Source organism: Hordeum vulgare, chromosome 2H, assembly GCF_904849725.1.
Source record: "Hordeum vulgare subsp. vulgare chromosome 2H, MorexV3_pseudomolecules_assembly, whole genome shotgun sequence".
Lineage (NCBI taxonomy): Eukaryota > Viridiplantae > Streptophyta > Magnoliopsida > Poales > Poaceae > Hordeum > Hordeum vulgare.
In genome coordinates, this window is record NC_058519.1 from 578,608,626 (window position 1) to 578,622,474 (window position 13,849).

Genomic DNA, 13,849 nt, shown 5'->3' on the forward strand with positions numbered 1-13,849 from the left:
GTCGGCTTTCATGTGGCCGAGCAGGTTCAGTCAGCCATGCTGCGGCCGAGTAGCTCCAATCGGCTACGCTGCGGCCGACAGCGGCCTATCGGCTTAGCTGCAACCGAAGGTCTATTATTCTTGTAAATAATAAAAATCGTGTATTATTTATTAAATTTAATTTCGAAAATGTATCATATTAAAAAATTAAGGGCTCTTAACGAGGGCGTCATGGTGATTAGTATGGTGCCGAGAGCCCGAGAGTCATGGAATTTTCGAGAAAGGGTCATTTTTGTGAATATTTTTAGAACTTTGTAAACTTAAGAAAAGGACATTAATATACGGGGCATGGTAGCCGGGATGGGGAGGGCAGGAGTTTATCTGGTGCACCAGGGCAATTGGTGCTACCGGTGCACCGGACCCCGTTGCGCATTTTAAAATGGTCAAAAAATCCGAGAAAAATTTAGTGCATTCACACAACATCAATGTATGTTGTCACAAAATTCAAAATATTATTTGAGATACGAAAATGATAAATTTGACACTGAATAGTACATAACACAAGTTGGGCATTAGCACATTGATGCTGGATTTGTCATTTTTGTATCTCGAGCAACATTTTGAGTTTTCATTTGATTTTTGTGACAACATACATTGATGTTATATCAATGCACTAATTTTTTCTTGATTTTTTCCGAACATTTTTAAATGTGCAACAAGGATCCCGTGCATCGGTAGCATTAATTGCCCTGGTGCACCAGATATATCCCCAGGGGAGGGGAACCCCGAGCGGAAGTTTCTTGTCGTTCGCCATGAGACGACTAGGCTTAATTAACAATGTTTTTCTTATGTTTAAAAATGTCGTTCGTCATGGAATTTGTCGTTTAAAAACATGACATGGCTACGAATCTGCGCCAAGATTCGTGCAACCAAATCCGACGTGAGGGAGGGCGTCCGCTGGTTCCTGCCTCCTGGCTAACGTTCGTCAGCTAACATTTCTAAAAGAAAAATGGTTTTTAGGAACTGTCGTGGGTATAAGTCTGACAGTAGATGTGTAGGGTACGAAAGGATGGGCAGAGCCTTAGCTACGGCGAGGTTGTATGAGTTCAGGCCCCTCTACGGTGGAGGTAAAAGCCCTACGTCTCAGTGCTCTTGGGAGCTTAGTGTCGAGTGGAATATAGGATTACAGTAAATGCCAACCCCTGCACCAGTGAGGAAGGGCGGCTTATATAGAGTGCGCTGCCCTTCACAACGGCCCGGTGGACAGGGGTGGAGTAGTGACGAATAAATGCCTACGTTACAGGTAACGTATGCCTTAAATGCTAATAATGGTGTATGAAAACGTATGACCGTTGCCCTCCTGGGAGGTTACGATGTACAGAGTGGAATTCAGTCGGTACGATAAATATGCTCCAAATGCTCGTCACCGACTGGATGATGGGGGGGGTCCTTAGTTCAGTCGAAACTGTCCCTCTATGAAGGGTAGTCCTTGGGTAGGACCTATAGGGCAGGTCTATAACCCTATCCTGGGACTATAACCCCATCAGGAACAAAAATGCTAAAGATACGGACAGGTTCTAACAGACTTTTACGGGATGCTAACGCGGCCTAATCTAATTGCCCCTCCCTGATTTTCATTGATGGGGTCGTCCTCCTTAATCAAGTTCCAACCAATCACAACTAACGAGCCTGTAAATCTTTCGCAGAGAGCCCGTACATCTAGCATTACTGTTTTAGGAAACAGGCTACAAGACACCAGGCATATTTTAGCCGTATATTCGCGTGTTTCAGACACCCGATTCATCCCGTTCTCTGCCCCTGTACTCGACGGGTAGCCATGCCTCACGGAGAGTGGTGGGAGGACTGCTAGACGCCCTCGAGCACACGTGGGACGGCCGGAGCCACGTTCAGCTGCATGCTTCCGCCCACGAGCGATGGCAACGTGGAGCAGCCTCAATGGCAAGCTGGCCGTCTTCAAGCTTAGTGCGTGGTGGACGGAGGCACACGACGTTGGGTGAAGACGTGCATGTTGGCCGGCACGGACAGTGGCGTCCTGGCATTCACCGTGCCGACGTGCACCGTTGGCGATGAAGCCGTGCGTGTTCGCTTCGTCTGTGCAACGTGTCTGTCACTCCGGCACTCCGCCATGAAGTAGAACGGCAACGGCAGCACGGCCATGTCAATGGGGACGCCATGCATACAGAGCCCTCGGATTGAGCTGCGCACCGGCAGCGTCTGGCACAGCACTGCCGGTCACCGCCCCCCATGGACGCTATTGGTTTCCGCTGAAGATTCTATCATCTTATAGGCATCCATGTATGAACGTCAGTGTCATATTCTCCGGAGGCATGGCTCCAATCCAATGGTATTTATATGCGCATAATCACTCAAGACATTTTCGGCTGTGGCTTCACGTTGCTCCGGGGCAAATTAAATTCGAAGAACGTAACAAACCCAACGTGAGCAAATGTGAGAAATTCAGTATCGATACAAGTTATTACATCCACCATAGGGGCTATAATACAACTGTATGTACAAGGGTATCATCGAATCCGACATGAATGCAGGATTATTGAGCTATACAGCTTATCCGGTAAATCTGGAATCAGATCATTTTGGTGGTACAATGGTGCCATTTTCTACAATACATTTACAGTGTCAATTTCTTCACGATTCAAGGAGCATGGAGGCAAGCAAATATTTACCTATTTTGCTTCAAATTTACAGAGCAGTGCCTTTCTCCAGACACCCAAATCCTCATGCTCCGATGCTGAAGATGAGCACCAGGAACTCGTGGAGCGTGAAATCAGGTTTTCTCCTCCACGGAATTGAAGTAATCCTGGAGCCACCTGACATGAACCTCCAGCCCGGCTTCTCGGAGGCTGTTGAGAACGATCATGTACAGCCTCCTGTCCAGCTGGGTGTCCTGCACCTTCATGTCCCTGAGCAGCTGGATGAGGTCGTTGAACCGGCTGGTTTTGCAGAACACCCCCACCATGAGGCCGGCCAGGGTCTTGTCCACCGTCCCTCCCGTCTCCCTGAACTCCTGGTAGTAGTCCATGCACCGGTCGAGCTCCCCCGACCGGTTGAACGCGCCGACGATGGCCGTGTAGCTCACCCGGTCAGGCTGCACCTTGCGCCGCATCATCTCCTTCCATATCTTCTCGGCCTGCCTCGAGTCCCCGAGCTTGCCGCGCATGTCCAGGAGCGAGTTGTACACCCACACGTTGGGCTCGCACCCCTTCTGCTTCATCAGCGCCAGCAGCCTCGTGGCGTCCGACGCCCTCCTGATCTGCCCGTACATGGAGATCATGTTGCCGTACGCCACCACGCACTTGTCGAAGCCCCGGTCGATCATCTCCGAGAAGACGGCCTCCGCCCTGTCGCTCCGCCCCAGCCGGCAGTACACGTTGATCGCCGAGGCGTAGGTGACCTGGCCGGGCTCGCACCCCATGGCCACCAGCTTGTCATACGCTCTGATGGCTGGCTTGAGGCCTCTCCTCTTCACGAAGCCGTTGACGATCGTGGACAGGATGCAGTCGGTGACCCTCAGGCCGATGTCCCTCATGTCCTTGGCCACGCCGAGCGTGTCCTCCAGCAGCCCAGCCTCGACTTGCATGATGATCACCTTCAGGAACATGTCTGGATCTCGTAGCATCCCCTTCTTCCACGCCTCGTGGTACACGTCCTCCGACGACGCCGTCTCTCGGGCGTCCGCCAGAGAGCCGATGACCGCGGAGTAGATCGCGGCGTCCGGCGAGATGCCGTCGGCCTCCATCTCCCGCAGGCACTTGAGCGCGTCCAGGGCTCTGCCTGCCCGTCCCAGCGCGTCGCAGGCGATGGTGTACGTCTCGAGGCAGGTCTCGGAGGGGTACCATTTCCGAGACCTGTATTGCTTGAAGAGGGAAGCCACCGTGTCCGGCTCGCCCAGCGCCCCGAACGCCGCCATCACGGCGCGGTAGGCGTCGGCGTTCACCGACAGGCAGGCCGCCTTCATCCGCTCGTACAGCAGCACCGTGCTCCGGTACATGTGCAGCTTGTTGTACGCCTGCAACGCCGAGCTGAAGCACACGGCAGCGGCCGGGCCCTTCTTCCCTTCGAGAACCCCGAGCACCACGTCGGCGAGGCCGAACTTCCTCGCCTTGACGCAGGTCGCGACGAGCCGCGCGCACGTCCGCCTCTCCGGGAGCACCCCATAGGCCATGAAATCTTGGACCAGATGCTCCAGCGAGCTCCACTGCTTGGCCCGGAGAAGCTGCACGGTGAGCGCATTCATGGTCTTCTTGTCCGGCCGGAACTCGGGCTGCTGCAGAGCCCTCCTGTAGCACTCGAAGGCGAGCGGCTCGGTCTGCCGGTCGCTGCAGAGGCCCCGGATGAACTTGTTGGAGATGCCGAGCTTCGCAGCATCGGGAAGCGTGGACACCGGGGCTGCCTTGGCCGGCGCCGGAGCGGAAAGAACGTGGAGCTCGCCGGGCAAGTTCTTGGGCTCAAGAACGGGGGAGGCGCAGGAGCGGGAGCAGTGCAGGACGAAGGACGCGAGCTGCCGCTTGATCGTGCAGAGGGAGGCGTTGGGCGACGTTCGTCTCGATGGATGGAGAGGGGGGAGGGGAGGCCAGTCGGAGTAGCATTTGGCCATGATTCACGACGGGAACTGGAGGCTGGGAATGGAAGAACGACGCTGCTCGGGACGAAGGCACCTTATCTTGCAGATTCCGTCGCGCTGGTTTTTACGAGCATCTGCTGGTGGAAACTGTCTGCTTCGGACGGGTGGGATCCCGCCACGTGAGCTCCCGTGGAAATCTCACGACATCCGTGACGTGGAGGTCCAGTTACCCGGCAAGTGAAAGAAGCTCAGATTTTGGGGGCAAACGGGGGAAGCCACGGCGGCCTCATTTCGTGGCTGGAGGGGCTTGGTCCACGTAGCTCGTGCCCGGTGGACAGCCACCAGTTAACTTGTGATGCTACATGTCTCAAGTGTTGGCAGGCGAAATTGGGGTCCAAGACATGTTGAAAGCTACCAACAGATTGTCCAAGGGAAAATTGGACTTGTGGTAGTACTTGACTTCTTTTCAGTGAAAACATCACAAACTCAAGCTACTTACGAGAGCCACAAGATTCTGCCGATGTTCTGGCGACCCAACAGCCAGATAAATTTGAAACATGCAATTTTCATTAATACTATGTCTTTGTTTCCGGCTTTATTGTTGGGTTCAATTGATGTAGTTCAATAATTTGCTTCCCCATTTCGCACAAGCGAATAAATAGATAAGTTGATCCATCTCATATTTCTGACGGTCGTGTCCCTTTGAAAAATGCACCGAGATATGCACCGGTTTGGATGGTATTTTTTGGTTTGGTTGTCGCCGAAGAACAATTGAAGTTGTTGCTGCAATCTCGCACAGGCGAGGGGACCGAAAGGGGTTGTGTCCTTCCCCGAGCCTCCACTCACTCCCCATGCTTTCAGGAAATATGCATATGTATGCTCCTAATTTTCTATTGGTCCGAGTAAAATTGTCAGATCTGGATGGTTTAGGCCCTCCTAACATTAAATGACACATTTAGGTTTCTATGTTTTTGAGTTTCTCACTCCGTCACTTCTGCCACACATAGTATAATGTGTTCATAGGGGGCATCATGAAACTAAAGGGCACATCCGAGATGGTGGGGTAGGTCGAGATAATAGTGTTAGTGTCACTGTTACACCACTTGGCGCCATAGTGGAGAAGCTCATACTCCTCATCAACGTGGTTATGAACATAATACTTCCAAATGAAGATTGATGAGTACTCCCCACATCTTTGTCGCCTCTACCTTGGTGACTCTCGAGGTTGGGGGAGGGGGTGAGGGACCTTCTCATGCGCCTCCTTCTTGAATTGCTACCGCTACTAACACGTCCGCTGGTGAAGCTCAACCAATTGCCAAGGATGATGGAGGTGCAACATGGTGGAGCTGCTTCTCGGGACTCTAGAAGCACCATGCCTCGGATTTGTTTGTTGTCCCCTTGCCGCCATCCCACCTGAATGCTGGTCTATCAACAACAACTACGAGTCTTCCCTTACTCATGCCCCCCTCACCAACTCATTCCCTTTCAGTTCCAACCTCTTAAAACAATGGACAAGCCTCACCCGTGAGGAGGAGTACATAAGAAACATGAATCACCTCTCGGTAAGCAGATACTCGATCCGTTTACAGTTACCAATTTTATGAAACCATCTTAAGATAATTGTCAAGCATTAAACCTTTTATACTCAAGGTTCTTATAAATGCACGGGTTAAGAACTCCCATACCTTTTTGCAAGACCGACACTCTTCCTTCCATTAACAAAAGTGATTAATAAGTGAAAAGCATAAAAGGAAAAAAATTCCATGATCAATTTACCCTAAAATATATAATTGAACTCAAAAAGTAATATAAGCAATAGACATGCAAACTCTCTCTCTCTCATATTACATTGCTATCTTCTTGTTTTTAGAATAATTTAAAATGAAATAAAATAAATCTCCAAAAAAAGTACACAGATTATGGTAGTAAATAAGAAACACAAGTGAAGAAGATCATACTAGTTGAGGAAGAAGGGGATGTCGGGACATCTGCAAGTTTAAGGCTTTTGACCTCCTTGGTTTGGAGGGGATACATGACAACCCCAAAATTTTAATTTGTCTTGGTCCTTCTATTCCTATCATCTTTATGTCTTCCCAAAACTTGAAAACGATTGCATGATACGGCTAGCCCTCCAAAACAAAAATAATAAAAGCATGGAAGGGTCGTCTAAATATAATATGATAGGGCTTCGCCTCAGATAACAAATATAGCTCTATGGCGGTGGCATAAATAATAATCATGAAATAGTTTAGGCGTTAGGAGGAATATATAGGAGTTGCACCTAAAGGGAGCATTGTCATTCGGTACATGTCCGTTGATCTTCACAGAAGCTCATGAAGCCTAGCCAGTCTGTGTGGGACCCACCTTACCTTATGTGTGCGTTCTTTGAGGGGTATCTGTTGGGGAACGTCGCATGGGAAACAAAAATTTTCCTACGCGCACGAAGACCTATCATGGTGATGTCCATCTACGAGAGGGGATTTCCGATCTACGTACCATTGTAGATCGCACAGCAGAAGCGTTAAGAAACGCGGTTGATGTAGTGGAACGTCCTCACGTCCCTCGATCCGCCCCGCGAACCGTCCCACGAACCGTCCCGCGATCCGTCCCACGATCCGCTCCGATCTAGTGCCGAACGGACGGCACCTCCGCGTTCAGCACACGTACAACTCGACGATGATCTCGGCCTTCTTGATCCAGCAAGAGAGACGTAGAGGTAGATGAGTTCTCCGACAGCGTGACGGCGCTCCGGAGGTTGGTGGTGATCTAATCTCAGCAGGGCTCCGCCCGAGCTCCGCAGAAACACGATCTAGAGGTAAAACCGTGGAGGTATGTGGTCGGGTTGCCGTGGCAAAAGTTGTCTCAAATCAGCCCTAAAACCCCACTATATATAGGAGTGAGGGAGGGGAGGAGGCAGCCTCAAAACCTAAAGGTTTGGCCGAAATTGGAGGTGGAGGAGTCCTACTCCAATCCTACTTGGAGTAGGATTCCACCTTCCCACTTGGAAACTCTTTCCACCTTGTGTTTTTTCCTTCTCAAACCTTATGGGCCTTAGTGGGAACTTATTCCAGCCCACTAGGGGCTGGTTTATCTCTTCCCATAGCCCATGAGACCCCTTGGGGCGTGACACCCCTCCTGATGGTCCCCGGCACCCCTCCCGTGACTCCCAGTACACTACCGATGAGCCCGGAACTTTTCCGGTAATGCACGAAAACCTTCCGGTAACCAAATGAGGTCATCCTATATATCAATCTTCATTTCCGGACCATTCCGGAAACCCTCGTGATGTCCGTGATCTCATCCGGGACCCCGAACAACATTCGGTACCAACCATATAACTCAAATACGCATAAAACAATGTCGAACCTTAAGTGTGGAGACCTTGCGGGTTCGAGAACTATGTAGACGTGACCCGAGAGACTCCTCGGTCAATATCCAATAGCGGGACCTGGATGCCCATATTGGATCCTACATATTCTACGAAGATCTTATAGTTTGAACCTCAGTGCCAAGGATTCATATAATCCCGTATGTCATTCCCTTTGTCCTTCGGTATGTTACTTGCCCGAGATTCGATCGTCAGTATCCGCATACCTATTTCAATCTCGTTTACCGGCAAGTCTCTTTACTCGTTCCGTAATACAAGATCCCGCAACTTACACTAAGTCACATTGCTTGCAAGGCTTGTGTGTGATGTTGTATTACCGAGTGGGCCCCAAGATACCTCTCCGTCACACGGAGTGACAAATCCCAGTCTTGATCCATACTAAATCAACGAACACCTTCGGAGGTACCTGTAGAGCATCTTTATAGTCACCCAGTTACGTTGCGACGTTTGATACACACAAAGTATTCCTCCGGTGTTAGTGAGTTATATGATCTCATGGTCATAGGAACAAATACTTGACACGCAGAAAAACAGTAGCAACAAAATGACACGATCAACATGCTACGTCTATTAGTTTGGGTCTAGTCCATCACGTGATTCTCCTAATGACGTGATCCAGTTATCAAGCAACAACACCTTGTTCATAATCAGAAGACACTGACTATCTTTGATCAACTGGCTAGCCAACTAGAGGCTTGCTAGGGACAGTGTTTTGTCTATGTATCCACACATGTAAATGAGTCTTCATTCAATACAATTATAGCATGGATAATAAATGATTATCTTGATACAGGAATTATAATAATAACTATATTTATTATTGCCTCTAGGGCATAATTCCAACAGTTATACCTTTTTTACCGCATCTTATTATTATTTTGTGAGCATGTCCTGAAGCTTCCTTCTTTCCATACGTTTGTTCCATGGGTGGTGATAGTATTCATAGGAAGCTCGGGTTAGTGAGGTGCCTATGCTTGATTTCCTTTACCATGGCAGCTGGATCACTAGCATCGATCTAGAGGTTGGTGATGGTCTTGTCTCAGCAGGGCTCCGCCCGAGCTCCGCAGAAACGCGATCTAGAGGAAAAACCGTGGAGGTATGTGGTCGGGCTGCCGTGGAAAAGTCGTCTCAAATCAGCCCTAAAACCTCCGTATATATAGGGGGAAGAGGGGGAGCCTTGCCTTGGGGTCCAAGGAGCCCTAAGGGTTTCAGCCGAGCCAAGGGGGGAAGGTCTCCCCCCCAAAACCAAGTCCAACTTGGTTTGGAAGGTGGAGTCCTTCTTCCCTTTCCCACCTCCTCCTTTTTTTCTCTTTGATTTTCTTCCTATGGCGCATAGGGCCTTCTTGGGCTGTCCCACCAGCCCACTAAGGGCTGGTGTGCCACCCCCAAGGCCTATGGGCTTCCCTGGGGTGGGTTGCCCCCCCGGTGAACTCCCGGAACCCATTCGTCATTCCCGGTACATTCCCGGCAATTTCGAAAACCTTCCGATAATCAAATGAGGTCATCATATATATCAATCTCCATTTCTGGACCATTCCGGAAACCCTCGTGACGTCCGTGATCTCATCCGGGACTCCGAACAACATTCGGTAACCAACCATATAACTCAAATACGCATAAAACAACGTCGAACCTTAAGTGTGCAGACCCTGCGGGTTCGAGAACTATGTAGACATGACCCGAGAGACTCCTCGGTCAATATCCAATAGCGGGACCTGGATGCCCATATTGGATCCTACATATTCTACGAAGATCTTATCGTTTGAACCTCAGTGCCAAGGATTCATATAATCCCGTATGTCATTCCCTTTGTCCTTCAGTATGTTACTTGCCCGAGATTCGATCGTCAGTATCCGCATACCTATTTCAATCTCGTTTACCGGCAAGTCTCTTTACTCGTTCCGTAATACAAGATCCCGCAACTTACACTAAGTCACATTGCTTGCAAGGCTTGTGTGTGATGTTGTATTACCGAGTGGGCCCCGAGATACCTCTCCGTCACACGGAGTGACAAATCCCAGTCTTGATCCATACTAACTCAACGAACACCTTCGGAGATACCTATAGAGCATCTTTATAGTCACCCAGTTACGTTGCGACGTTTGATACACACAAAGCATTCCTCCGGTGTCAGTGAGGTATATGATCTCATGGTCATAGGAACAAATACTTGACACGCAGAAAATAGTAGCAACAAAATGACACGATCAACATGCTACGTCTATTAGTTTGGGTCTAGTACATCACATGATTCTCCTAATGATGTGATCCCGTTATCAAGTAACAACACTTGCTTATGGCCAGGAAACCTTGACCATCTTTGATCAACGAGCTAGTCAACTAGAGGCTTACTAGGGACAGTGTTTTGTCTATGTATCCACACAAGTATTGTGTTTCCAATCAATACAATTATAGTATGGATAATAAACGATTATCATGAACAAAGAAATATATAATAACTAATTATTATTGCCTCTAGGGCATATTTCCAACAGTATCTTCCATCAAAATATTCGCCTGATCTGTTGCAGAGTGCTAGTAGCGGCTTTGGTAGCAGTGGCACTTGGTTGTGGGCGGCGAATGGCACAAATGATTTTGTCCTTGGCTGGATCACTGAGAATGAAAATCCCTTCATTATTTGGAGTGCCACTCGTGCCTTCCACAATTGAATTCGTGCCCTTGGAAGGATAGATATCTTCATGGATGACTTCAACTTTGGGAAGAAACACAATGTGGTTGCGAGTAGAAGGCATGTATGGAGTGTCGGTCCTTCGTTTGATGAAGCGCATGATCCATGGCGCATACACTTTGGGTTCAAAGAGGTACATGCCAGAAGCTGCAAGTTGGCGCAAGAAGAAATCTTGAAGATTGAAGCATATGCCATAGACAATGTTATATACCATTATCCTGAGAGAGACAACGAGTTTGCGCGAAGATGAGTGCCCCTTGATCAGCGAGAAAGTATGGCGAAGAATATGATAGATAGTCTTTGGCAAGTACTGAAGATCTTCAACAGGGAATTATGTGGGGCACGGAGCATCTCGTGCCATAGGCTTCGTGAGTGTCAGCATTTCAGTCATATTTGGTTGTGTCACATGAAAGATGCTCTTTGTGGCAAGAGATTTAGGATGAATTCTTCACCAGATGCAGCAAGAGGAGTGGTGGCAAAGAGTTCACTCGTTGGAGCCTTGATGTGCTCATCTCTTATCATGAAGTCTGAAGCCCACGTCTTCATATCTCTGCCTACGTAGCCAACGATATGGAGAGTTGCATAAAATGAAAGAATTAGTCCTTCATTCCAGTCTTCCTTGTCGATGACAAAGGGCAACAATCCAACATCCAAAGACATTCCAATGCCCGCTCAAAGCAAGGGAGCCCACTCATAGCTTCAAAGCTTGGTTGCATATGAGGGAAGATCCTGTTCTCGCCATACAACACACATATATAGTAGTCATGTTGTTTTGGGCTCCAGAAACAATCAAATTGAATTTTCTGACGTTTGTGAAAGCACAATTGCTTCGTCAGGTAGTTTTGGTAATTAATCACAACATATGCATCATTGGACTAATGAGTTTGTTCAAGTATATTTCAGAAAATTCAAATATGCTTTGGCTATAGGATTGTGTGGAGATGCCCCTTTGGTGCAAGGAAGGAATATAACTTGTTGAAGCTTCAACTAAGAAGGCTCTACATTTTATATTTGTGAGAGATCACTTTGAGTCCAAAGGAAAATCAATACTATTCAAAGGGGATGAGGTACTATGATGAATTGGTTGCTCAAGTTCTTAGAGATAGCCACCAAAAATACTCAGCCATTCTCCCACAAAATATATCTGTTACAAGCCACAAGCCACATAAGCAAAATCGGTGCCACCAACATTTCCAACTCGGCCCTGCCGATTTTACACTTAGACAAATCCTATGCCAAACCCACCATCTCGATGCAACCAACATTCATATCGGTGCCACCGAGATTGTGTGACCAACTTTCTATTGAGATGATTTCAAGTTTCAGAATTTCCGAGTTTTAAATCAGTCTCACCGAGATTTGGAAACCAATTTAGGTTACCGTATCGGTACCACCGAGATTCCTATATCGGTCTCACCGAGAATTCAAAAGTTGCCACATTTAGTGAAACTCGGTACCACCGAGATTCACTTCGGTATCAGTGAGTTGGGCAATAATGTTTTAACGGTTGTATTTTTTGAGATGCCTATATATAGCCCTCCACCTACCTCCCACAAATAGAGGAAGCACTCGGAACACACTTACACTTGCGAGATCCATTTTTCTGAGAGAGAGCCACCTACTCATGTGTTGAGATCAAGAGATTCCATTCGAACCATTTGAACCTTGATTTCTAGCCTCCCCCAGTTGGTTTCCACAAGATCAATCTCTCCTACCCCTGCCAAATCTGAAAGAGAGAGTGAGTGAGTGTTGAGGAGACTATCTTTTGAAGCATAAGAGCAAGGAAATCATCGTTCTACCACATCTATTACCTTTTGGAGGTTTGTACCTCCTAGATTGATTAGGTGTCACTTGGGAACCTCATACTTCGTGTTGTGGAGTTGAACCAAGATGTTTGTAAGGGCAAGGAGATCGCTACGTCGTGAAGATCTACCGGAGTGAGGCTAGTCCTGTGTGGAGGGAAGCCGTGGTGGAATAGACAAGGCCGCTTCTTTGTGGAACCCTTGTGGGTGGAGCCCTCCGTGGATTCTCGCAGCCGTTACCCTCCGTGGGTTGAAGTCTCCACTAACATGGATGTACAATAGCGCCATCTATTGGAACCATGCCGAAAATCATCGTGTCAACCTTTGCGTTTGATCTCCCTACCTCACCCTCTACTTTACACTTGCATGTTTTACTTTGCGCTGCTATACTCTTAAATATGCATGTGTAGGGTGTACTTGACTAGTCATAATTGCTAAAACTCACCCACACTTAAATTTGAGAAAAGGCTAAGTTTTTATCTTGTCAAGTAGTCTAATCACCCTGCCTCTAGACATACTTTCGATCCTACACGTGGTATCAGAGCTTTGGTCCCCATTGCATTGGTTTCACAACCTAGGGTAGTATGGCGTCTAGTGACGGAAATTATCATCGTAGAGGTCCATATTTCGATGGCACTAATTTTGCTAGTTGGAAGCATAAGATGAAAATGCACATTCTCGGCCATAATCCTACCGTTTGGGTTATTGTTCGTGTTGGTGTGGAAGGTGATTCCTTCAGAGAAGGAAAAGAACCTGATCATGATGCCACATCGGAAGAACAAAAGATGCTGCAATTCAATGATCAAGCGTGTGATATTCTGTTCAACTGCTTGTGTACCGAAGAATTCAACAAAATCAGTCGCCTTGAGAATGCAAAGGAAATTTGGGATACTTTGATTGATATGCACGAAGGAACTGATTCTGTCAGGGAATCTAAGTTGGATGTGCTTCAAAGTCAGCTTCACAAGTTCACGATGAAGGATGATGAAGAAGTCGTTGAGATGGATTCTAGGCTAGCTCTCATCACAAATGAGATTGCCGGCTTAGGAAGTGAAGATATGACCAACAAATTCATCATCAAGAGTATACTTAGAGCCTTGGATGGAAGATACGACACCGTGTGCACATTAATACAAATGATGCCAAATTACAAGGATCTCAAGCGAAGTGAAGTCATTGGAAGGATTGTTTCTCATGAAATGTCTCCCAAAGACAAAGATGAGTTGCACAACAAGTCAAGTGGTGCTTACAAAGCTTCAGTTGATGCTCCCGCTACTTCAAGTGACAACCTCGTTACCAATGAAGAGATCAGCCTAATGGTTAGAAAATTCAACAAATTCTGCAAGAGTAGTGGCAAAGAGAGAAACTCAAGCTCAAGATATGATGAG

The 13,849-nt window shown here is 47.8% G+C and overlaps 1 protein-coding gene across 1 annotated transcript; it reads right to left on the bottom strand.

Annotated features, from left to right (window-relative positions):
- Positions 1 to 2,522: 2,522 nt before the first annotated feature.
- LOC123430614 (pentatricopeptide repeat-containing protein At5g13770, chloroplastic) lies at positions 2,523 to 4,811 on the bottom strand. Its single transcript, XM_045114464.1, has one exon. The coding sequence runs from the start codon at positions 4,613 to 4,615 to the stop codon at positions 2,786 to 2,788; it is 1,830 nt and encodes a 609-aa protein (XP_044970399.1). The 5' UTR covers positions 4,616 to 4,811; the 3' UTR covers positions 2,523 to 2,785.
- Between the last annotated feature and the right edge of the window lie 9,038 nt (positions 4,812 to 13,849).